Raw genomic sequence first — 23,984 nt, forward strand, 5'->3', positions numbered from 1 at the left:
TAGTCGTGATTTTTCTCGCCTAACAAAGTGGAACCCATGAAGCCTGGCGAGATCCACTCCGGCTCAGGAGTCACTCAGGTTAATTGATATGGCAAAGGCTGCCGATGTTCGAAGCCATATCACGTCACAGGTGCTTTGGCTCCGTGGAGACTTGCACAACTTGTTGGCTTCTGGCTCTGATGCGACAGTGGATACAGGTGTGGCGTTACTGCGGCCGATGTGGGGCCAAGAGAACAAGGCGCTCGATCAGATTAAGCAGGGCGCCGGTTGCATAACACAGGTTAAGTACAAATTTAGACTCGTTTTTTGTATCCGAATGAAACTAGTAAACTAAACTTTTTATTTATTTTACCGGGTAAGGCCCACTGAGCTGTATAGCTCTTTTTCAGAAGCGACATGACCACAAATGATAACTTAACGAAGTGGCTTATCACGTGCAAATCTATAGCAGCCAAATACTCTAAACTCATGTTTCTAAATGTGGAGGGAAAATCCCGGAGGACCCGTGGAAAAATCTACGCGACCACGGGGAGAGAGAGATGCAAACTCCAAATATAAATATATATAAACACCCAGGTCTGTCATTCTGTGATTCTGTCATTGTGACTAACGCGGCACGGATTGGTTGAAGTGCGTCACGTGACCGCGAGCAAGCAGCCAACCAGAGGTGCGCCCCTTACAAACATGTACGCCCCCAGGTGATGTTGCGCCGTAATAAGGCGTTGTGGGCAGCTGATCTGCCACCACCCTCACGGGCCGACAGGGGTGGGGGCTGAGGGGGAGGGGCACCCCCCTCCAACACTTCCTAAGACCCCATAAGATAACACCTTGCAAATAATCCTAACAGTTATTTCAGTGATTAATAAGTCATAGCTAGTAGAAGTGAATGTAAATATCACAACAAAAGTTTAAATGCATTTTCATTCATTCACATTAAAGTTACATCGTCAAAAAAAGGTATGGAGAGTGAAAATTGTAAGTGAAAGCTGCGTCAAGCCGCTCTTATTCGACTTATTGAAAGTCCTCAAGTACAGCAAAGCCGTTCGCGTTCTTTTTACAGTACTCTACAACAACCACAGCCTGTGGCGCCCCCCAACAACCACAGTCTGCAGCGCCCCCCAACAACCACAGCCTGCGGCGGCCCCCCAACAGACTGGTCAAGTAAATCCCTACGATCCACTCCCACAGCGTGCTGTGGGCCTTATCCAGCAGTGGATTTAAGCACCAAAAAAACTACAATACTAATCTTCTTGGTTCTTTCGGTAAAGTCACGTAGAATGGAAATAATAAAATAATAATAAAATAACAAAAATAAAACATAATAAAATAATATAATAAAATAATAATACATACAATACTAATGTAATGAGAACCTGAATATGAATGAATGATATGTATTTTAACTTTAGTTGTGATATTTCAATTCATTTCTAAGAGCTATGATCTTAAGGGGTCTTAGGAAGTGGTGGGGGGATCCCCCTCAGCAAACCACCCCTGGGGGCTCTGGAGTGTCAACCTCCGGTCATAGGGGGGGGGGGGTGGAAGGCTCTTATCTAAAGAGGTTTTATGGAGGGGGGGTCCCTCTCCCCCTCAGCCCCCACCCCTGTCGGCCTGTGAGCGTGGTGGCAGATCAGCTGCACACAGCGCCTTATTACGGCGCAACGTCACCTGGGGGCGTACATGTTGGTGAGGGGCGCACCTCTGGTTGGCTGCTTGCTCGCGGTCACGTGACGCACTTCAACCAATCCGTGCCGCGTTAATCACAATGACAGAATGACAGAATGACAGACCTGGGTGTTTATATATATTTATACTTTTCAATAATACTTTTTACGGTAAAACACACGTGCACTACACACACATCTATTACGTACGGAGATATACACACGGTTCTCATTACATTAGTACTGTAGTTTTTTTGGTGCTTAAATCCACTGCTGGATGAAGGTCCACCGCACGCTGTGCGAGTGGATCATAAGGATTTACTTGACCAGTCTGTTGGGGGCCGCCGCAGGCTGTGGTTGTTGGGGGGCGCCATAGGCGCCATAGTCGCCCCCCAACAACCTAGTTCATAATAAACATTTTTTGGATTAGATCGCGTTATTTATAAATGTGTCGTAACCTCCACCACCCGACACGGCCAATCAGTAAAAAAGTGTCACTTTGACAAAAGACAAATAATTCACTACTTTAGCCCACCGGTGTGTTGAAGAGTGAATCCACAACATTTACAATTTTTGGGTACGACGTTTCGCTAGTAATTACATCCAGCATCATCGGGCAATTTGCCAGAATGGTGAAGCCCTCACTTGCTCCCGGTCTTAAATAGAGCAGCAGAGCAACGTCATCATTTAACTCATTCATACGACACATTTATAAATAACGCGATCTAACCCAAAAACGTTTATTATGAATAATATTGGTCGCGAAAGCCTACGTGTCAAACTCCAAATATACAGCAGGCGTCAAGGTCGGGATCTTACTCACGACCTCCTGAACACCAAGCGAGTTAGTTAACATCTCGCCACTGCGGAACAAATTCTAATTGTGATATGAAGCAAATGTTTCACTCATAAATGCAAGTAGCTATTGTCGCTATAGGCTATTGTGTCTGACACAAGTCTGAAGATATATTAATGAGAGAGAAAAACATGTCACCCTCGTCAGGCATGTCAACATACCAGTGATGTCATTTCCGTATGACTTAATACATCGTTACTAGAGCTATATGAAATTACACCTTAGAGCAGTGGTTCTTCCCCTTTACTGTAGCCTTGCACCCCTTTGGTTCTCAATCGTAAGGACAGTTTTATGTTAACAAATACATAGGTCTGATTAAACAAAGTAGTTGTATTTATTTACCTTAAAAACATATTTTGTCCATGTCTCGCACCTCCAGAAAGGGCATTACGCAGCCGCAGGGGGTGCGTGGACCCCATGTTAAGGACCACTGTCTTAGAGTAACTTTAACGTTGTTTTTATCATTAACAAAGTTTTGTATTTATGTCAAAGAAGAGTCCGGATCAAGACAAGGACTCTTTTTCATGAATGATGCTTCCAACTTGACACCGTCACTCACTGCTGCCCTTCATTTTTTTTTCCTTTTGCATTCACTCCGAAGAGCTGTGAGCCCAAAAGTGATATAATGAACTTGTCGGTACCATCTGAGGTGGCGTAACTTTAGCGGTTCCAATTTTTGTTACGTGGTCAATAACAGTGACAAATGCGATGAGCACTCGAAACGCGTGGGGTTTTCCAATCATTCACTATCATTAGCCACGTAAATAAATTGTTACTATGTACAAAAACCTTGGGTGGTACCGATGTATGCTCTGGCTCATCCTAATCTCACCGTCTCTTCTCTTATCGCACACAGGCTGGAGGAAGACGCATTCATGGCAGACGAATCAGGCTCCCAGTCACCTGCCCTATCCAACCTCAAGCAAAAGATTATGCGCATAAGTCAGATACTCAAATATTTTACTGGAGAAATGACGGAATATAACGAGTGGATGAAACGTAAGGATAATGTTGCGTGTGTTTTTTTTTTCACAAAAGAACATATCATCACCACTATGCGTCATGTTTATTTCTGAGGTTGAACACTTGCGGAGGCAGCAGTGTTCAGAGGGCTCTGAACTCGTCAACATGAATTTTAGTCATGAGTACATTTTACTGGTAGTAACCTCCTGGTTACACTAGCCCACAGGGGATTATTGTGTCCGTCCGTCGTACAGGGAGGGCCTGGGTGGGGAGGGAGGGAGGGGCTGGGTGGGGAGGGTGGGGAGGGTGGGGAGGGGCTTGGTGGGGAGGGTGGGGCTGGGTGGGGAGGGTGGGGAGGGGCTGGGTGGGGAGGGGCTGGGTGGGGAGGGGCTGGGTGGGGCTGGGTGGGGGGTGGGAGGGGTGGGGCTGGGTGGGGCTGGGTGGGGAGGGGCTGGATGGGGAGGGGCTGGGTGGGGAGGGTGGGGCTGGGTGGGGGGGTGGGAGGGGTGGGGCTGGGTGGGGAAGGGAGGGGCTGCTCAACCCGTGGTGCCCTTATAGAACTTAACGTTAACCTACTCACGCCGGCTTGTGCCCGCCCTCACAGTCGGGCATATTTGCGGAATACACCACGCCGCCGTTGACCCTGGCCATTGACCGAGCAACCCAACGTTACTACTAGTTCCCTCCGCAGGAATGTGTTACACGTGTGGCAGGCTCTTGTAACGATTGCTAATTGATGTTCGAGCCACACGGCGTGAGTTGGATGTGTGTCGTACACACCCACCTCATGACTATCAGCGGAACGTACCCACTTGTTAAACGTGAGTGGATCGCTTTCCGATATCACCAACAGGGGCGCTGCTGAAGCAGAGACAATTTGGTACGTTTGTTCATCACGTAGCAACTTTTTTAATCGGCTGTGTCGGGTGGAGGAGGGGTTTACGACACACCTTGCACTCACCTAATCCGGTCCGAAATCAATGACAAATCAAATCAAAAGCAAGCTGCACGGCTAAACGTTCCAGAAGCCCAGCATCGTTTCGACCCTTGAACTCATGGAAACTTTACCAGTGATCAGTAAGTAACAATATCTCCCACGTGACGTCTCTTTAGGATTCCTCCATGTCTAAATAAAGATTCCTATTCTCTGATCTTCCCCTCGGGGGCCCCGCGAACGACGACGACGACGCAAAGAGCGGTGGCTGCCGCTGCAGTTCCTCGACTGGAGCCTGCGAGGAACGGCGCAGGTGAACTTCGTCAACAACCCTCTCAGCGGTGTCCTCATCCTGGCCGCGCTGCTGCTGCAGGAGCCCTGGTGGGCCCTCTGCGGGTACCTGGGCGTGCTCGCCGCCACCGCGTCCGCCCTTCTCCTCAAGCTCAGCAGGTGGAGGAGCAGAGGCGGGCGGCAGTGAAACGTGCGGCAAACGGCTTGCCGGGCAGGGCCGCCCGGATCGACACATTTGGTGGTTTGGGGGCGGGGCTTTGGGGACATCGCATTTTTAAGAACCCCCTCCACCCCCCCTCCCATTACCCCCCCCCCCCTTCTCCAAAAAAAAGATTGCTTGAGATTCCATTACTGTTCTACCATCTCCTGGCTACCTTGCAGCCCAAGCCAACAAGGCACCACGGTGGCGAGATGTTAACTACCTCGCCTGGTATACAGGATATCAGTTTAACACGTAGGCTTTCACAAACGATATCATCCATAATAGAGGTTTTTTGGGGTTAGATCGCGTAAATATATAAATGAGTCCTTAAAATAGATTTTATATTATGTTGATTTTGATAATGTTGAAGTTTTGTGCCAAAACCAGCTACTACTGGCCAAGACTAATTAGAGAATCTATCGAAATTGAAAGAACTCGAAATAACTATAACCATTGGGATAGTGTTGCGTGGAAGCGAATCATCAAATAATACATTATTTAAATGCATGCCTACAAAGGGCAGCGTACTTCAATAGGGATTACCGTTGGTTGGGCTATTTTAATAAACACAATAGACAGGAAGGACAAGTTCAAAGGGCTCGCATAATGCACATGCATAATGCACGATGCTTCAGTAATCCCCCCCCCCCCCCCCCCCCACATTGTGCAAGAGCGCAGAAGTGTGGTCAACACATCTACGCCTCTATATATAAGGAACAAAACAGGTGGACTTCTCCACAAATCTAGCTGTCGCCTGATGAAGCTAGTTGTAATTACTGGCGAAACGTCGTACTCAGTTTGTAAATGTTGTGGCTTGGCTCTCCAACACACCGATGTTCTGTTTACGTAACAACCCTTACTAGTTGGCTGTGTCGGGTGGTGGCGGGTTTTAATGACACATTTATATATTTACGCGATCTAACCCAAAAAAAAACTCTATTATACAGGATGTCGTTGGTTCGATCCCGACCCTGACGCCCGTATAATTGCAGTGTGCATTATTCTCCGGGTCCTCCGGAGTTTCCCTCCACGTTTAGAAATGTGTGTTTTAGAGTATTCGGCTGCTCTACATTTCCACGTGATAAGCCACTTCGCTGAGCTATCAATTGATGGCCAGGCCCCTTCTGAAAAAGAGCTATATAGCTCAGTGGGCCTTACCTGGTTAAATAAAAAAAAAACTGCTTAAAACTTGACTTAAAGCTTTCGTGACTGCAGGAATTCATTTTCTTTGGGTGTTTTGGCTAAGTCACGTAGATATTTTCTTTGAACCTATCTACGTGACTTTACCGAAAGACCCAAAGAATACAACAACTGCTTTTAGTTTACAACTCGTATTCATAGGCAGCCTCCCACTTAGCTTCGCGAGATGTGACGCGATTTGGCGGCGTGTTCTGAGCGACGTGGACAGGGAGGGAGACGCTTTGACCTCCTGCGCTGAACCCACGCTCCCCCTTCCTCCGTGCCCCAGGGCGAACGTGGCTGCGGGCCTCTACGGCTACAGCGGGCTCCTCGTGGGCATCCTCATGGCCGTGTTTTGCGATCTAGGGCCCTGGTACTGGTGGCTCCTGATCCCTGTCTCCATCATGGGCATGGTGAGGTGAGGGAGAGAGTGGTGAGAGCGACCCTTGCCCTTTTGTATTCCTAGCGCCTCCATATCCTTGGCTATGAGCACGTGCCGTGACGGGTACTGCAAGATCCGACCATGTTCGTCCAGTGCTCGTCGAGCTGCATTGGCTTCCGTTGCCGAACGAATGCATTATAACGTCGTATTCATTACACACAAAGTGCTTGCTACAAATGAACCACAACACCTTGCTGATCTCGTCAAGGAGCATAAACCATAACGTGAACTCCGATCATCTTTGCAGCTACTTTTTGAAAGTCATTGTTTCAAAAATTGAGCAGCAACGTTCTGCATTGTTTTTCATGGTGGGTCAAAAGAATCCCACGACTAAAAAATGTGTCAGGATATTAGATGTGCCCTTCTTTCCATCCTTGTTTCTTCACGTTTCTCAACATGTATTATCTGCCGAGATGTATTTTTGACGTGGCCCTCAAGCAGTCACATACGCTCAACAAACTTGGACACCACCGTACAACTGCAATATAACTTCTGGGGTAAAAAAAATGGACATTGCCTCTCTGGTTCGTAAAAAAATCTAACTTAGAAACAAAATGTTTTTATCACATGAAGCATGCAACACAGTGAAGGATATTGCCCCACAAGCCGATTACTACTACGGCCATCATAAACATTACGAGCAGCTCGCACGTCAATAGATGGGGTTTAGGAGCATGTGCCGAACACGCACCTGAATTGCTTAATGTTGTTGAGAAGAAACTCACAAACACCTCATGAAAGACCCATAGCAAGAGAACGCCTGGGTTTGAAGCTCATGATCCACCCGAAACCGCATCTGCACAAACCATGGTAGATGCGGATACCTGATGCACAAACATGTGATTAAAAACTCTCCAGTGGTGCGACTGTGGTCATCCAGAACAGACCATACAACATATGACACAATGCCTGATCCACAAATACGAAGAAGACATCACAGCGATGATACACTCCGCTGCTACTCCTGAAGCAGGTATCTGGCTTGAATATGGAATTATAATCGTTTCTCTGCAACTACATCAGCCATACAAAAGAAGAAGATTTCTGTAAACGGGAAAAACAACAACAACAATTGACAGCCCACGACAAGTTCAGATAACACTCGCTGTTGATGTGAGCCATGGCCAGGAGTTAAAATCATGCGGCCACGGGCATTGCACGTGGTGCTTACCAACTGCACCACCACTCAACCCCTCTATAAATTATATCAGATCTTTCCATCAGGTGACAGACATATCACCTGAACAAAAATTATGGTGCCCTCGTACAAGTGCACATTAGGAAGACAGCATCCTGTTATTATTGTATTCATCCTCAAATGGTGTGAAGGCAAGTTGCATGTGTCATGACGACTTCGACGCACTTGTCTTGAGATGGTCTCTTTATTAAGGAGCCACGTGCTCACACTTGGACAGGCGGAGACCCCACTGCAACAGCCCCGAGTCTCCCGTGCATCTCCCTTATATACGGTCCGAGGCCACGCCCCCATTCCCGAACCTCTCACTGGTTCTAGACCGCTCGCTCTACCAGCAGACTGCCGTCCTCTTCAATTACTTGGCCACGCTCCTATTCTCGATCATTCCCGAGCCACCAGTCCATGCGTACTGCAGGCTGACTCCCCTGTCATTACCTCCCGTGGCCACTAGTCCACTCACACCGTAGGTTGACTCCCCTGTCATTACCTCCCGTGGCCACTAGTCCACTCACACCGTAGGCTGACTCCCCTGTCATTACCTCCCGTGGCCACTAGTCCCCTTGCACTGTAGGTTGACTCCCCTGTCATTACCTCCCGTGGCCACTAGTCCCCTTGCACTGCAGGCTGACTCCCCTGTCATTGCCTCCCGTGGCCACTAGTCCACTCACACCGCAGGCTGACTCCCCTGTCATTACCTCCCGTGGCCACTAGTCCACTCACACCGCAGGCTGACTCCCCTGTCATTACCTCCCGTGGCCACTAGTCCACTCACACCGTAGGCTGACTCCCCTGTCATTACCTCCCGTGGCCACTAGTCCCCTTGCACTGTAGGTTGACTCCCCTGTCATTACCTCCCGTGGCCACTAGTCCCCTTGCACTGCAGGCTGACTCCCCTGTCATTGCCTCCCGTGGCCACTAGTCCACTCACACCGCAGGCTGACTCCCCTGTCATTACCTCCCGTGGCCACTAGTCCACTCACACCGCAGGCTGACTCCCCTGTCATTACCTCCCGTGGCCACTAGTCCACTCACACCGTAGGTTGACTCCCCTGTCATTACCTCCCGTGGCCACTAGTCCGCCAACACCGTAGGTTGACTCCCCTGTCATTACCTCCTGTGGTCACTAGTCCACTCACATCGTAGGCTGACTCCCCTGTCATTACACATGTATCGAGACTGTATCGTCAACTCCGGGAATCGAAGTTCCAATCGTGGCCACGCTTACAGCCTCCTCGCGCGACCGTCAAGCAAGCCTCGAACATTCCTCGCGCGATTTTCTTTTTTATCGTGCGCTGTTACAAAACGCGTCGGTAGATAACAGGGCTTGCGCTCGAAGGTTCGAGAAGAGTCGGGCCGAGTGCAAGAGGCCCTGACGGGCCAATGCCGTTTTGATGGGCGCCACTCCTCGGCTGGTCACTTCCTTCCCTCTGCCAGATTCCTCAACTGTTGCACGGCCGATACCCCACCTGCACGGTCTGCTAGAAAAGCCTCATCGCCACTGTCTGGCTCTGTGAAAATCCCATCATACTAAGTAGATCCGTGCAGATCAATTCGCACTTTCATTCAAGCCCCCCAGTTTCACTCAGTGGGAAGTTACGCGTTCGCCTTTGCAGCCTCGATGATCTGCAATCCCCTTGCTCGTAGATCTATCCTAACTTGTCTTGAGTTTTCAACATAATTCAATAAAATAAACTTAAAGCTGAAACTTCGAACAAGCAGGGGGTGTACAATTCATATCTATCGCCATATTGGTATACGTACACCACACTCCAGTCCTGTCGACACGAATGACATTGGACCAGTTGAGTGCAACCGAGTTCAATGGACCAATCGCTCTGCTCGCGCGGGCGCAACGCGACATTAAGTCGTGGTACTGGCAAAGGAGGCCTCATGATGTAAATGCTGACCCCGAGCTCTCATACTCTGATGGTGCGTTGTCTTTGAGTTGTGCGCCTTTTGGCGTCATCTGGTCCAACCCATGTGAGACTAGGCTCTAAGGAAAGCTGTCTCGGGTGTGGACCAATCAACTTCAAGGACAGTGCAGACATTATCAGAGTTGTGTTTTTTGTTTGCATTATGACTGCAGGTATTGTGGTCTATGCAAACATGACTCCTCGTAAAAAAGGTGTCAGTTTTGTTGCCAGATAGAAGGGTAAAAAACTAATTATCATAGTATATTTTGTTTTATTTGTACGTCCATACGCACGAACGTCACGACGACGCTTTGAGTGGCAGGTGTGTGCCAGAAAGGCGCCACGTGTTTAAGCAAAACGACAATTGGCGTGACTCATCTTCCTCTTTCGTCGATGCTTCTTCGCACGGTACGTATAGCCAGCCGTGCTAATCGGAGGAGCTCGACTTTTGTATCGCCGCAGCACGGTGCTGGCGAGCGCGCTCGCATCTCTCTTCGCGCCCCTGGGATTGCCCGTCTTCACGCTGCCCTTCAACATCGCCGTGACGCTCTTCATGGCCGCCACGGGCCACTACAACGCGCACTTCCCGCAGGCGCCCTTCCAGCCGCCGTCCGCCCACTACAACCTCACCTGGACGCAGCTCAGCGTGCCCATGGTAGATCTGGCAAGCTCAGCCGGGGGGTGGGAGGGGGCGGGATTGCATGTCCACACTTACCCCTGGATCTCAACGTGAAGTAGTGGTAAGGGGCCGTCCATAAATTACGTCATGCACCTATGGGGGGGGGTGGGGGGGTCAGACATTTGTGACGATGTGTGACGAGGGGGGGGGTTGAGAAATCTGACGTCACATCAAAATGCGCAACTTTAAATAAATATAGACAACACGTTCTACTGAATTGAAAATACTTTTTAATAAATGTTTTCTCCTCCAACATCAGAGTGCAGCGGTAAATTAAATACGCACTACAATGACAATCGTTAAAGCGATTTGAAGCATGTTATATTTGGGGGGGGGGTAGGGGGCAGAGCTTTGTGACGTCATATTTGAGGGGGGGGTCTGACTTTTTGTGACGCCGTGTGACGATGGGGGGGGGGGGGGTCAAAAATCGTCCAATATCGCGTGACGTCATTTATGGACAGCCCCTAAAGGGTTGTGCGGATGGTGGTGTTGGCGCAGGCGGGAGGACATATGGGTATCTCTGGCAGCCATCTCAGTCAACCCATCGCACCTTCGACACTTCACCTAGCCTCAAAGTGCACCTAGACTGGCACGTGTGCTGTGGTGACGTCACCGCCACTTAGTAGCGAACGGCAGCTGTTGGTGGTGTTGGCGTAGCGGTTAGAGTGCATTGCTCTACAAATCCAGTGACCCAAGTCCGATTCCCACTCACGGTCAGCACCAGTGACGATTATCTGAACCGGTCCTGGGCCTCCCCTAGGTCAACTCAGCCTCAAATCAGTACCTGGCACGGTGCGCCAACATCGCCACAAAGGATACAAAAGCCGTAGTGCTGATCACCCATCCACTCGTGTGCCGTACCAGCATTCATAGGTGCTACTCGCGAACGACACTTTCCCCAGCAGTCTGTTAAGGCTGTGAAAATTACTCGCCAATTATCGAGCCACATAGCAACATTTCCCTATCCCGCCTCCACCCCTACTGCGAAACTACAGCAGACTATTATCGTCCGCGAAACACAGCGCCTTCGTTATACGGTAGATCGTCTTGTGCTCTAAGAAACGGCGCTAATATAAAATTCACGAATTATTTTATTCGGTGGTGGTGGTGGCGGCGGCGGGGGCAGCTGCTTCGAGCGGTGCCCGTGGGTGTGGGCCAGGTGTACGCGTGCGACGACCCGTGGGCTGGCGGCGTCATCACCGTCGCCCTCTTCATCTCATCGCCCATCAACTGCTTGCACGCCGCCACGGGCTCCGTTGCCGGCATCCTGGCAGGTGAAACGCACGTGCTCGCTCGCTCGCCCGCCCACCTACCCACCCACTCAGCCACCCAGTCACATTCTCAGCTGCCCAATCACCTGCCTGTACAGTCGTCCGCCTAGCTACTCACCTGCCTACAGGCGTTCACCCACTCAGCCACCCAGTCACATTCTCAGCTGCCCACTCACCTTGCTGCCATTACCCAACGTATTCATGAACCTATCTATGCATTCATTGATTCCATCAATCACTCAGTCACACACTCACTGAACCAGTCAATCATCCAGGCATCTAAACAGTCGTCCACTTTCTAACTTGCATGGTCACGCATTCACATGCATACGTACGTACTCACCAACCTTACCCATTCCTTGTCACAATTCATCGGATGTTAAGTACCGTAGAGTACCCGACTATGAAGCAGTAGGGGGCGCTACACACTCACACTTTGCCATTCTCTGCCTTTAAACAGTCCTCCTACTTACGAACGCCCGACTTACGTGCACACATACTTACGAACCAGCTTCCACGAAGTATGAAACAATTACATTGGCTAAAAAACACGAATTCGCAATTGCAAACTGAACCGCGGAGTGAGTCAGACTCGCGCTGGGAGTGAGTGTTTGCGTGCGTGTGCGCAAGTGAGTGCGTGTGTGCAAGTGAGTGCGTGTGCGCAAGTGAGTGTGTGGGGAGCGGTAGTGTAGGGGTTAGCGCGCTACGCTACGAACGCGGTGTTCGATTCCCGCTCACGGCCAACACCAGTGACGATTACCTGAACCGGTCCTGGGCCTCCATAGATCGGTCTCAGCCTCAAATGAGTACCTGGTACGGTGTGTAAATATCGCCACTAGGGAGACAAAGGCGGCCGGGCGTGGTCCTGGCTACCCATCCCCTTGTGTGCTGTGCCGGCTTAATAGGTGCTCGCTAACAGCACTTGCTCCAACAGTCTGTTAAGGCTACACGGGGTATCTTTGTTTTGTGTTTTGTGGGGAGCGGTAGTGTAGTGGTTAGCACGCTGCGCTATTAAAGCGTGTGGTGTGTAAACATCACCACTGGGGATACAAAGGTGGTCGGGCGTGGTGTAGGCCACCCTCACCCTCTTGTGCCGTACTGGCCTCTATACGGACTACTCGCGAACAGCACTTGCTCCTACAGTCTTTTGAGGCTACACGGGGGGTCGTTGCCGTCGTTGTGTGTGTCTGTGTGTGTGTCTGTGCGCCGTGCGTGTGTCTGTATGTGTGCAATTGTGGTAGCATCAGGAATCCAGGTAAGTGAAAATAAAAGTGTTTTTTCTCTGTATGTTACTTTTTTATGTTGTAATTTCTATACAGTATTTTTTTACAGTGTTAATTGCAAATGTAAAATATTTCTTCTTAATTATTAGTTTAACAATGTGGAACCGTAACACATTTCATAACACTGACCGTACAGGCATTTCAATACAGGGCATTGTTGTGTTCCGACTTATGAACCCACCCAAAACGCCGCTGTTGCAGCAGCACAGCTACTAAACAAACAGCTGCGGGCCGAAGTGCACCCCCTGCCGCCACGGGATGCATACTTATCGATCGGTCTCTGCTCGATAAACCAACATTTTGGTCTTTTTGTGAACAAATGGGTCGAAATTCGAATTGATTGGTATAGCGAATTTTCATGGAAAGAACGCTCGTTAGGCGAGACATGCCTGCATTTCGAGAGTTATTTCCAAAATTTGTAGCATGTCACCGGCACACGATGGCCTTACTCAAAATTACATCAACGGATCTTTAACGACAAACTGTGAAGCGAACGGCGCTTACGTTTTGGTTAATACACCTGTTGTATTTACCAGGGCGGGCTGCCTGTTTCGAGCCGTGAACCTGATTGACAAAAAAAAAACTCTAAATATACAGTACATAATGTTTGATGAGATGGCAGTAGGTTGAACGGCAATCGACGGACGTGGGGCGTCACGGCGATGAGATGTTAACAACCTCGCCTGGTATACAGGGGGCGTGGGTTCGATCCTGACCCCGATGCCTGCATATTTGGAGTTTGCGTGTTTTGCTAATGGTCGCGTGGATTTTTCTCTGGGACCTCAGGTTTTCCTCTCCACATTTAGAATTAACATCACCACGTATTTGGCTGCTGTAAGTTTCCACGTGATGAGCCACTTCGTTGAGCTCTCATTTGTGACAGCCAGGTCGCTTCTGTAAAAGAGCTATACAGCCCAGTGGGCCTTACGTGATGTAAAACAAAATATAAATCGCTTAATAGTTTGTCATAGTTTAGTTCACGCAGTGACGGAACCCTGTGCTCGCAGGCATCAGCCTGGGCTCGCCGTTCCCGAAGATCTACAATGGCCTGTGGAGCTACAACGCGGTGCTGGGCTGCACCGCCGTGGGGGGGATGTTCTTCGCGTTCACGTGGCAGGCGCATCTCGTGGCGGTCGCGTGCGGTAAGGAGAAACGTGGCACGGAGCGAGCAGTCGTCGTTGCACCGAGGCATGAAGTGAACTGAGCGAGCCCCCGAACAGCTTCACAGGCTCTGGATTGGCGAGAAAAAAAATTTGTAGTGAAACAAATATCAGCTCGAATTCTAGACTATAAACTATACTGAACCACTTTTATTTTACCAGGTAAGGTCGACTGAGCTATATATCTCGTTTTCAGAAGCGACCTGGCTATCATAAATGATACCTCAATGAAGCGGCTAATCGTGTGGAAATTTGTAGCAGTCAAACAATCTTAAAGGCGTGTTGATTTTAAATGTGGAGGGAAAAACCGGAGAACCCGAGAAAAATCCACGCGACCACCGGGAGAACATGCAAACTCCAAATCTCGCCATCGCGGAGCCCCAATGCTAATGCTCAACACCATGGAAAACTGAATTAACATAAAATGGTAACTGATCTCTCTCTCATCCCTATCTTGTCGGGATCTCTCATCTCTCTTCTAGCTCCACGGTGGCGAGATGTTAACTACCTCGCCTGGTATACAGCTGATGGGTTCGATCCCGACCCTGATGCCTGCTGTATATTTGGAGTTTGCATGGCTCTCTCCCAGTGGTCGCGTGGATTTTTCTCCGGGTTCCTCAGGTTTTTTCCCTCCACATTTAGAATGAACATCACCACGCGTTTAGAGTATTTGGCTGCTGTAAATGTCCACGTGATGATAGGCCAATTCGATGAGCTATCATTTGTGATAGCCAGGTCGCTTGCCTGTCCCCCTCTCTCCCTGTTTGCCCTCACCCACTCTACTCTCTCTCCCTGTTTGCCCTGACCCACTCTACTCTCTCTCTCCCTGTTTGCACTCTCCCATTCTCTTCCGCTCCTCTCTCTTTCTCTCTCCCTGTCGTTTGGTTGTGTTGGCCATGGGACTGTTTAACAAAAATGTTAAGCTGTGTTGTTGTTGCCCTTTTTTACAGCATTCTTTTGTGCTTATCTTGGAGAGGCCCTCATGAACATGATGTCAGTGGTAAGCAACACATAACAGGAATAGTATTATTGAATATCTTGTGTTTAAAACCGATCCTCTCCCAGTCAATGTGTTTAATGCCCTCTTGGGTTTGCTACCTAGCTGCACTTGATTTAAGTCATTATCAGTCGGACAGTGCAACAATTCTTTGAGTCAATCAAGTTTGCACACGTACGTAAGCAATCTATTAAAGAAACATTTGATATCGCTCACGTTAAACGCGTCAAACTGTGAGTGGAGAACAGATTACTGATTTGCAGCCGATTATTACGCTCACATGAATCAAAACCTGCAAATCTTTACATTTATTCACATCTGCGCACCGCCCGAATTGAGGTCATGAGTCAATTCAACTATCGTTTCTCTACATGTGCCCTGCTGCAGATAAATGTTCGCATGACAGTCAAGCTGATATTTTTTTTATTCTCAGTGCTGAAATATCGCCGAATCAAGTGCAAACCCAAATTGAACGTCATAGGTGGTTGTACGTGTGGTGAGAACCCGGGGTGACTCACAGGCGGCTGCCTGGATTTGAACCCAGGGTCAAAGTGGTGCCAGCTCAGTGCCCTGACCTCTGAACCGTGCACACCCCTCTCTCATTTCTATTATCAATGAGATCTGCAGCCTCATTGGTATCAACCACAACTTCACACCCTTGTCCTCTACACTGTGGTCATTACACCTTCGCTTCGGCATCACGTTTCATTCCTTCTCCGCAGGTCGGCCTGCCTGCCTTAACTTGGCCCTTCTGCCTGGGCACGCTCGTCTTCCTGCTGATGAGCAGTGGGCTGCACGGCGTCTACAAGCTGCCGCTGTCCGAGGTGACGTACCCCGAAGCCAACCGGCGCTACTACCTCCAGCAGCAGCAGCGGCAGCAGACGGCCGACAGCACCGGCGGTGCCAGCAAGGAAAACAACGCTGCGATTGTTTGAGCGGAACCAAAAGGGTGCCCAGAGGGCACCGAGCACGCCGAACGCTACAACAACAGGAAGACTCCGCTGACCACCGCCGCTACCATGCCTCCTTCTTGGCTCGTGCAGCTGCCGCTCCTCTTAAGGGAAGGGGGGAGGGCATTCGGCCAGCTCACCAGGTCTGCCGCCAGCGCGACAAGGGAGCACACATTAGGACGTGCATTCAGCAAACCGATGTTCGCGCCCGATGTCTGCCTAGGGGATGAAAAAATGCTCACGTATCATTATTATTTGTTGGTGACCGCACTCCAGATACATTTTATTCTCAACAAGCAAAAAAACAAAATTTGTTCCGGCGTGTTGCGCATTTCGCTCGGCTCGTCGCGAGCGCGGATTTTTTCAAAGTTGACACCAAAAAATGTGGAGGCCCCTTTTTGCGGTCGGCCGCAAGCGCAGTCAGCGACGGGGCCGAGCCGTGTCGTCGTTTGAAGTCGCGGGATTTGGCGTCCGTGGAGGTTGTCCCGTGAGCTAAATACTGCACGTGCACGAGTCTCTACCTGCTGTCCCAGACGATGAGGCAGGTGGATGCAATGTGGTGTTCCACCGATCTGACACGAATTACGTTTTTTTTAATGGTTTGTTGAATTATGGCTTGGCTTTAAAAAATATATTATTATATTTTAATTGTGCCATTTGTATTTGATGGAAACGTTTCCATTTGGAACTCTTCAGCCAGAAGTGCATCACCCTGTGTCAGAGAGTGACTCTAGATATTCACAGATCTACTTCTTTTAATAGGATAAAAAATAACTAAAAACGTATTTAAATAAATCGCCATCCATCTATATTTTCAAATGAAAATGTGCGATAGTTTTTGGCCTCCTGGGTGCACGTTAAACATCTCGCCACAGTGGCGAGATATTAACTACCTCACCTCCTATACAGGAGGTCGTGGGTTCGGTCCTGACCCTGACACCTGAATATTTGGAGTTTTCATGTTTTCCGGATCCTCTGGTTTTTCTCTCCATATTTAAAATCAACATGCATGAGGAGTATTTGGCTGTTATAAATTCCCACGTGATAAGCCACTTCGTTGAGCTGTCATTTGTTAGGTTACTTTTGAAAAAAAAGTTATTTAGCTCAGTGGGCCTTAGCTAGTAAAATATAATTAATATTTTTTTGCAGTATTAAACAAGCAAACTCTGGATCAGTTTTGCCCTTCTGGGACTCATCAGCAGAGTTTGGTGTATTAAACAAACAATTATGTTCGAAAATCTTACGGGCAACCACCATCGGCCGTCAGCGCACATCCGTGTTGTATAAAACATCACCAGGAGCTGTATGGAGAAGAAGCTTTGTCTGCCTATCCATTCCCCTAGAGCTGCATTGTACTATTCTGGGTAATAAATTATCTTCTGAAATTTTTTTATTTAATACTTTGCTACTTTTATTTACTACCCAGACCCAGAATGCTCCACTTCAGTGCTGGCGATGATTCATACGAACTTGCGATTACAATCATCTTTGGGTCCCCTTATTTCGCCAATGGGCCAAATTCTGTGGAAGTCTCTCACTCGTCAGATCATCAAAATCTTTAGAAATTAACTTAAGTCGTAGCTGTTCAGCCTGGCGTTTGCAGATGACGATTAACATAGAGACGCCAAATTCATGGTTTGAGCTTAACTTAATTATTCCGAATTACATGGTTTAAAAATGTTATCGATGAAAAAAAAAATATGCAGATGCGCCTTGGTTTCAGAAATGTGGCTTCAAAGAAATCACGTTTAGATTTGATTGGATTATTATTAATATGAATAATGTTTTAGATATAGCGTAATTTCATGCAATTTTGCATCTCAAAACGCTGAACATTGCAAGCCACATTTCATTCAACACTGGTACGAGAAACACCACAGCTTCCGACTGCTGTGTGGACTAGAGGTGGTTGGGGTTTTTCACAAACTTGGCCATTCTTTCAGCTGACATGACGGGAGATTGAACCGGTGACCTCTGGTTTCAGCCGCAGTGTTAAAGTGACAACTCTATTCTGTTTAAATCAAAGATGAGCAGCAGCCGTTGCAACATTTGCACCGAACCATAATGTACAGTATCCACTCGTTGTCCACGAGGGATGCCTTCTGTAGATACTTGTGAAATAGCTTATTTCGCAGACTGATATTGGCATTCAAACTACTTTTTCATTAATGACCTTAAATAAACATGTAAATAAGCAATTAAATATATGAAAATTATGATAACACAAAATTTTCAATATGGTTATCATAAACATAAAATAAAAGATAAATAAGGAAGTATTAAATAATAGTTTATAAATGAACTTACCTTAAATTATGACAATGCTACGCATCATCACTTTATCTCATCACTTTCTCGCGATGCAGTCGTGTTGAGTACCAGATGCGATTCGCGGACAGCCAATATCACGGATAGCAAGTTCGTGAATAACGAGGAAATACGTTGATGCCAAACATGAAAATAAAAAGTTGAAAGTAAAACTCCTCTCCTCGACTTCACGATGTTTACATTTAGTTTTTAATAACAAACATTTGCAAAATGAAATCGGCCAAAAATGCCGAGGCAGGATCCTCCTGAAGAGGATGGACCAATAAAAGGGCAACAGAGTGCCTTCACTAACCCACAGTGACCTGCACGGCATGGGCAGACCCCGCACCTCCGATTAGCACGTTTAGCTATGGTACGGTGCGAAAGAAGTTCAACGTACATAGATCCAGCAGTGGATTGACAAAGGGCTGTGCGTGCACATTTTAAAAAAACAACAGTGAAATTAGTAAAGTACTGAGTAAATATTTTTTAAAAAACCGTCTTAAATGTTCGAATGCTTTTTCAGCCAAATGCCCCTGAATATTGTGAAGGAAGGCGCGTTGTTTAAAACAACCCCTTATCTAATTTTTTTCCCTTCCTTAGGGTACATTCAGCAGCCACTTGCTTTTTTCTGTTTTCATAAAGTTTCTCATAAATACTCGAGTCAGGAATTGGGAAAACATTCCGAGCAGGACCCCGCAGAGGAAGGGTCCTCAGGACTGACTGTGACTTTTTGCCGAGAAAAGAAATAGCGATCACAAAAAACGACGAGGCCCATTTTTTTGTCGTTGGATCTTCAAACAGAAGAGGAGAAACCCGCACAAAATAATGCGACGTGAAAGTGGCGTCGTGATCAAATAACCACGCGGAGGCACTTATTCTGCCTACCACCCTGATCCAGTGATGCCTATTCCACCTTCCTGCGTGAGGGGGCAAGCCATTTCATTTATTTAAAACTAAAAACTTAGTTTTATTTTACCACGAAAGGCCCACTGAGCTATATTGCTCTTTTTCAGAAGCGACCTGGCGATCACAAATGATAGCTCAGCGAAGTGGCTTATCGCGTGGAAATGTATAGCAGTCAAACACTCTCAACGCATGATTCCAAACGTGGAGGGGAAAAACCGGACGACTCGGAGAAAAATGTATGCGAGAGACATACAAACTCTAAATATTCAGGTGTCAGGGTCGGAATCGAACCCACGACCTCCATGTATACCAGGCGAGGTAGTTAACATCTCCCAACCATGGCAACAATCCATGTATGTATGTTGAACCTCTTTCGCGCCGTACGTAGCCAACCATGCTAATTGGAGGTGCGGGAAATTTTTATTATATTTATAGGATAACCACTCTTCTCTCAGTGTGATTCGATACGTGCATGTCTCCATGCTTTTTTGCACACTTTTCAGCTTTTGTTCCATTCTTTTTTGTCAGATCGAATTGATGTTTCTGATCCGCTTCACCGCAAGGAATATGCATTGATTGAAAAGTTTCTTCTTCAGGCACAATTATATTTTGCTCTCTGTTATCAAGTTACACCCCCCCCCCCCATATTTCTCCAGCCTGCTCTCGCTCGCCTCTCCATTGCATCGTTACGATACTGATCCGTCTTGGAAATAATTGCTCTAGGTGTGTAAAACTGTATTGTGTTTCCGCAGTTGTGTCCCTCCGGCAAATATTTTCTTTTGTTAACAACAACACAAAAAAAATAAGGATTAAAACCCTCCCACACGCGCAAGGCATCGCGTGAGAGTGGATGGTTCAGGAACCTGGCACAAGCAGCGGGCAATGATTGTGCTGTACACACGTCTCATTACACACACACACGTTGCCAGCCCCGGCAAAGACTCAGGCATGCGAGGTGTGTCACTGAAGTCACAAAGGCTGCCTTGGATTCAAAGTCACGCAGACTGATTGAGTCGTCGCATTCCTGAAAGCTGCTGCAGAAACTCGACTTTGCTGCGGAGTTTGCGCGTGCATCACCGCGAGGCGCATCAATGTGTAGCTGTGTATGTGCCTCCGTGTGTTCTTGTGGCCATCAATGTGTGACTTGTCAGTGTGTCTCTCTGTGGTGTACGTGTGACTGTGTGTCTGTGTGCACCTCGCGGCGATCGGTAGTGTAGTGGTTAGCGCGCTGCGCTATGAACCTGGCGTCCTGAGTTCGATTCCCGCTCATGGTGACGATTACCTGAACCGGTCATGTGCCTCTCCTAGGTTGCCTCAGGCCTCAAATGAGTACCTGGTGTGATGTGTAAACATCACCACTAGGAATACAAAGGCGGGCGGGCGTTGTGTCGGCCACCCACCCCCCTCTTGTGCCGTGCCATCCTTCACAGGTGCTCGCTAACAGCACTTGCTCCAACAGTCTATTCAGGCTATACGGAGGATCTTTATCTTTGCATTTTTTCCGTGCATCTCTGTGTGTTTGCGTGTGTCAATGTGCACATCCATGTGTGTCTGTGTCCCCTCCGTCTGTCTCCCTTTGTGTGTAGTACATGCTTATGTGTGTGTGTGCCTGAGTGTGTTGTGACATTGTGTTTGTGTATGCATGTGGGTCTCCGTGTGTGTGAATGAGGCAGCAGAGGTTGCTTACTGGCTTACCCTCACTCCACGTGTCGCCTGGTCGCTAGCATGTGGGAGTGCTTTGTTGATTTTTATTGCAAAATAAACCCACGGGGAGTCCACATGTGGCCGCACTCCCCTGCTGGGAAGGGCCTCTGTCCCATCCTCCAATGCAGCCTCGCTTTTCTCTCATCTCCCTGCAAGGAGCACAGTCCCTTTGGTTCTCAAAGACACAAACCAACACTTGCCTATTTTATATACACACCTCGGCTGTGTCCCGCCGTCCCACACCGACGACGAAACTCTGTTAATTATAACCACGATTATAAATAATCTATGCCTCAAGTTTTGTGGCTGGCTGCTGGCTTGGCTCCCCCGCGCCCCCCCCCCCCAAACAATAACTTTCTTGTTGTTAATGGGTGTGGGCCAGAAGTAGCTGGGTAACTGGCTACACATGATTCTCTACGCAGCAAAATAAACGTTGCATTAAATTGAAAGAAGCAAGATAACATAACAGACAGCGCCACCAAAGAGGTAGAAGTAACGAATGCAGAAGACTGATCACACCTCGTAAAAAATTCTTCAATATTTTCAATGTGTGCTCCTATTAATGTACCTTTTTCGCCAGAATTAAAGCCAGGACGAAACACAGTGGGTGGGTGACAGGGCCCTGCAGAACGCACACACGTGCCTGCACGGTGTGGCTCGCCACGGTGGCGAGATGTTCGCTACCTCGCCTGGTATGCAATAGGTCGTGGGTTCAATCTCGACCCTGACACCTGCTGTATATTTGGAGTTTGCATGTCTCTCTCCAGGTGGTCGCATGGATTTTCTCCGGATACTCCCGTTGTCCCTCCACATTTAGAATCAATACGCGTAAAGTAGAACCTCTGGTCACGAACGCTTCTGACTACGACCAAATCGGGTTACGACCAAAAAATTCACAACATTTTTTAATCTGGTCACGAGCACAAACTCGGGTGACGATCAAACACGGCCGCGGCCGATTTCCCCTTCCGCGCCATTTTTTTTTGTAAGCGCCAAATTTCCTGTTTGTTTACAACAAACAGCACAAAGCATAACAGTTATATATATATACATATATAACTTTTGTTATATAAAATTCCTAGTAAGATATTAATTTTGTGAGTGTAGTCATTCTCCTCCCCCCTCATTCAAGCCGTAATTTAGAAAGCGAAAGCGCTGAGTACGTAAATCGCTAACAATAAAACCCGTTAATCTCTTCTCGCATAGTTCATACGATGATGCGGTGAAGTAAACGTTCATACGATATTACGGTGAATGCTTCCAAAAACAATACTGTACCCAAATATTACTGTTCATTTACTTTTCAATAGAAACATGAATTGCTCATACGAATATTCTCTCTCTCTCAGAATCGACCGACTGATGTAGCAGACGAAACAATCATCTTGTTCAACGATTCTAAACCTTTACGCGGCAATGTTAGTTTTCTCTGTTGTTCAAGGTTTTCTCAGTGGTATTCAATGTTTTCACATTTAGTTTACTATTACACTGTGAATTCTATGGCATAATTAACTATTTTTGTGCTTAAACATCTTAAAAAACGATGTTTATATACAGTTCGTAGGAGTCTGGAACGGATTAATCGTATTTACATACAATCCAATGGGGAAATTAGGTTCGAGTCACGACCAAATCGGGTTGCGACCAAAGTTATGGAACGAATTATGGTCGTGACCAGAGGTTCTACTGTATTTGACTGCTGCTATGAATTGACAAGTGATAAGCCACTTCGTTGAGCCATTATTTGTGATGGCCAGTTCGCTTCTGAAAAATTGTTGTATAGCTCAGTGGGCCTTTGCTTGATAAAATAAAATAAATAGTTTAATAGTTTTTTGTGTGAATGATGGGCAGGGGGTGGTGGCAATGGCCACGTCGGAAGAAACCGCAACGTTGTTGCTGTATTCTGCCCGGGCTGCCCTAATGCGTTCCCAGCGCCTCCGTCGTTGAAAGAGCGTTGCGGATAAACATCCACTCCGTGCCTGCGATACAGCTTCCTCTCGTCCCCCCTTGAAACACAACAAACGATTCAACCAAATATTCAACAGCAGCCTTCGGTGGCTTTTCCTGAGACGACCTGTGCAGAGTCTTTCTTACAAACAACAATATCGCAACCCCACCACTCCACACGCGTGTGCTCAATGGCACAGGGCTGTGAGCTATGTGTGGAGGTGAGAACCTCAGATTAGCACGGTTGGCACCCCCAGGGGGTGATGCGTCAACAGCAATTCACGGATCCAGGTAGAGTCGTTGCCCATGGTACAGCGAATCGGGGCGAGCACCCCGGGCTTTCGGGGGGTCTCACGCAGTGGGATTTACCGGGGGCGTGAATAGATGCAAGTGAGTTGATGGATAGGTTAGTGAGCGAGCTAGTGGGCGGTTGAGTGATTGAGTGAGACGATGAGTGTATGAGTGAGTAGGTGGATAGCTTGGTGCATGAATGGATGAAAAGCGTGTTGGTAAGTGAGAGACTGAGATATCTATATATATAAAAGGGAAATTTGTGAAAATGTGTGTCTGTACGAAATGTTTAGCATACTTCCCGACATGCAACAAAATTGAAATTTGGCATGTGGGTAGCTTCCAGACTGTACACAATGCAAAATAAACTTTTGTATTTTGGGGGAGGGGGGCGCAATAATGGATGTATTTTGCACGGCAAGTGAGCAGTGACGTCACATCTGTAATGTCACCCGCATGCGGCAGCGTTACGCAGTGTGCCTGCTGACGTCACCCATCCCCCCCCCAACCCTCCGCGTAGGCCGTGTATTAATCCAAGACAAGAATCCAAGTCTCGGGCAAAGCCGGGTAGTAAAGCTAGTATACATGTAGTGGGTAAATAATTGGAGGAGAACTTCTTGTGAGCCAACACGATATTTATTAACAATCTGGGTACAGTTCCCTAACACGAAGGAGTAACGGCCCCTTCCACCCGATACCTAAGGAGGTATGGCCTCTGAGCTACACGACCGCCTAACACTCGGACCACCCTGCACGTCTTTGTATCCCTCCGGCTAGGGGGCTCTAGGGGATGCTATCCCGACCCGACCGTGCCAGGGTTCTGACCTCTGGTCCGCTCAGACCCGGC

At 47.9% G+C, this 23,984-nt stretch overlaps 1 protein-coding gene across 1 annotated transcript; it reads left to right on the forward strand.

Moving 5' to 3' along the window:
* The first annotated feature begins 217 nt into the window (after positions 1 to 217).
* LOC144722146 (urea transporter 2-like) lies at positions 218 to 17,035 on the forward strand. Its single transcript, XM_078600320.1, has 10 exons — positions 218 to 285; positions 3,377 to 3,519; positions 4,678 to 4,867; positions 6,379 to 6,502; positions 9,592 to 9,596; positions 10,102 to 10,294; positions 11,445 to 11,592; positions 13,880 to 14,014; positions 14,983 to 15,032; positions 15,752 to 17,035. Exons 1-10 carry the CDS (start codon positions 218 to 220, stop codon positions 15,962 to 15,964), a joined length of 1,269 nt encoding a protein of 422 aa, XP_078456446.1. The 3' UTR covers positions 15,965 to 17,035.
* The last annotated feature ends 6,949 nt before the right edge of the window (positions 17,036 to 23,984 follow it).

This window comes from Lampetra planeri, chromosome 13, assembly GCF_965212315.1.
Source record: "Lampetra planeri chromosome 13, kcLamPlan1.2.h2, whole genome shotgun sequence".
NCBI lineage: Eukaryota > Metazoa > Chordata > Hyperoartia > Petromyzontiformes > Petromyzontidae > Lampetra > Lampetra planeri.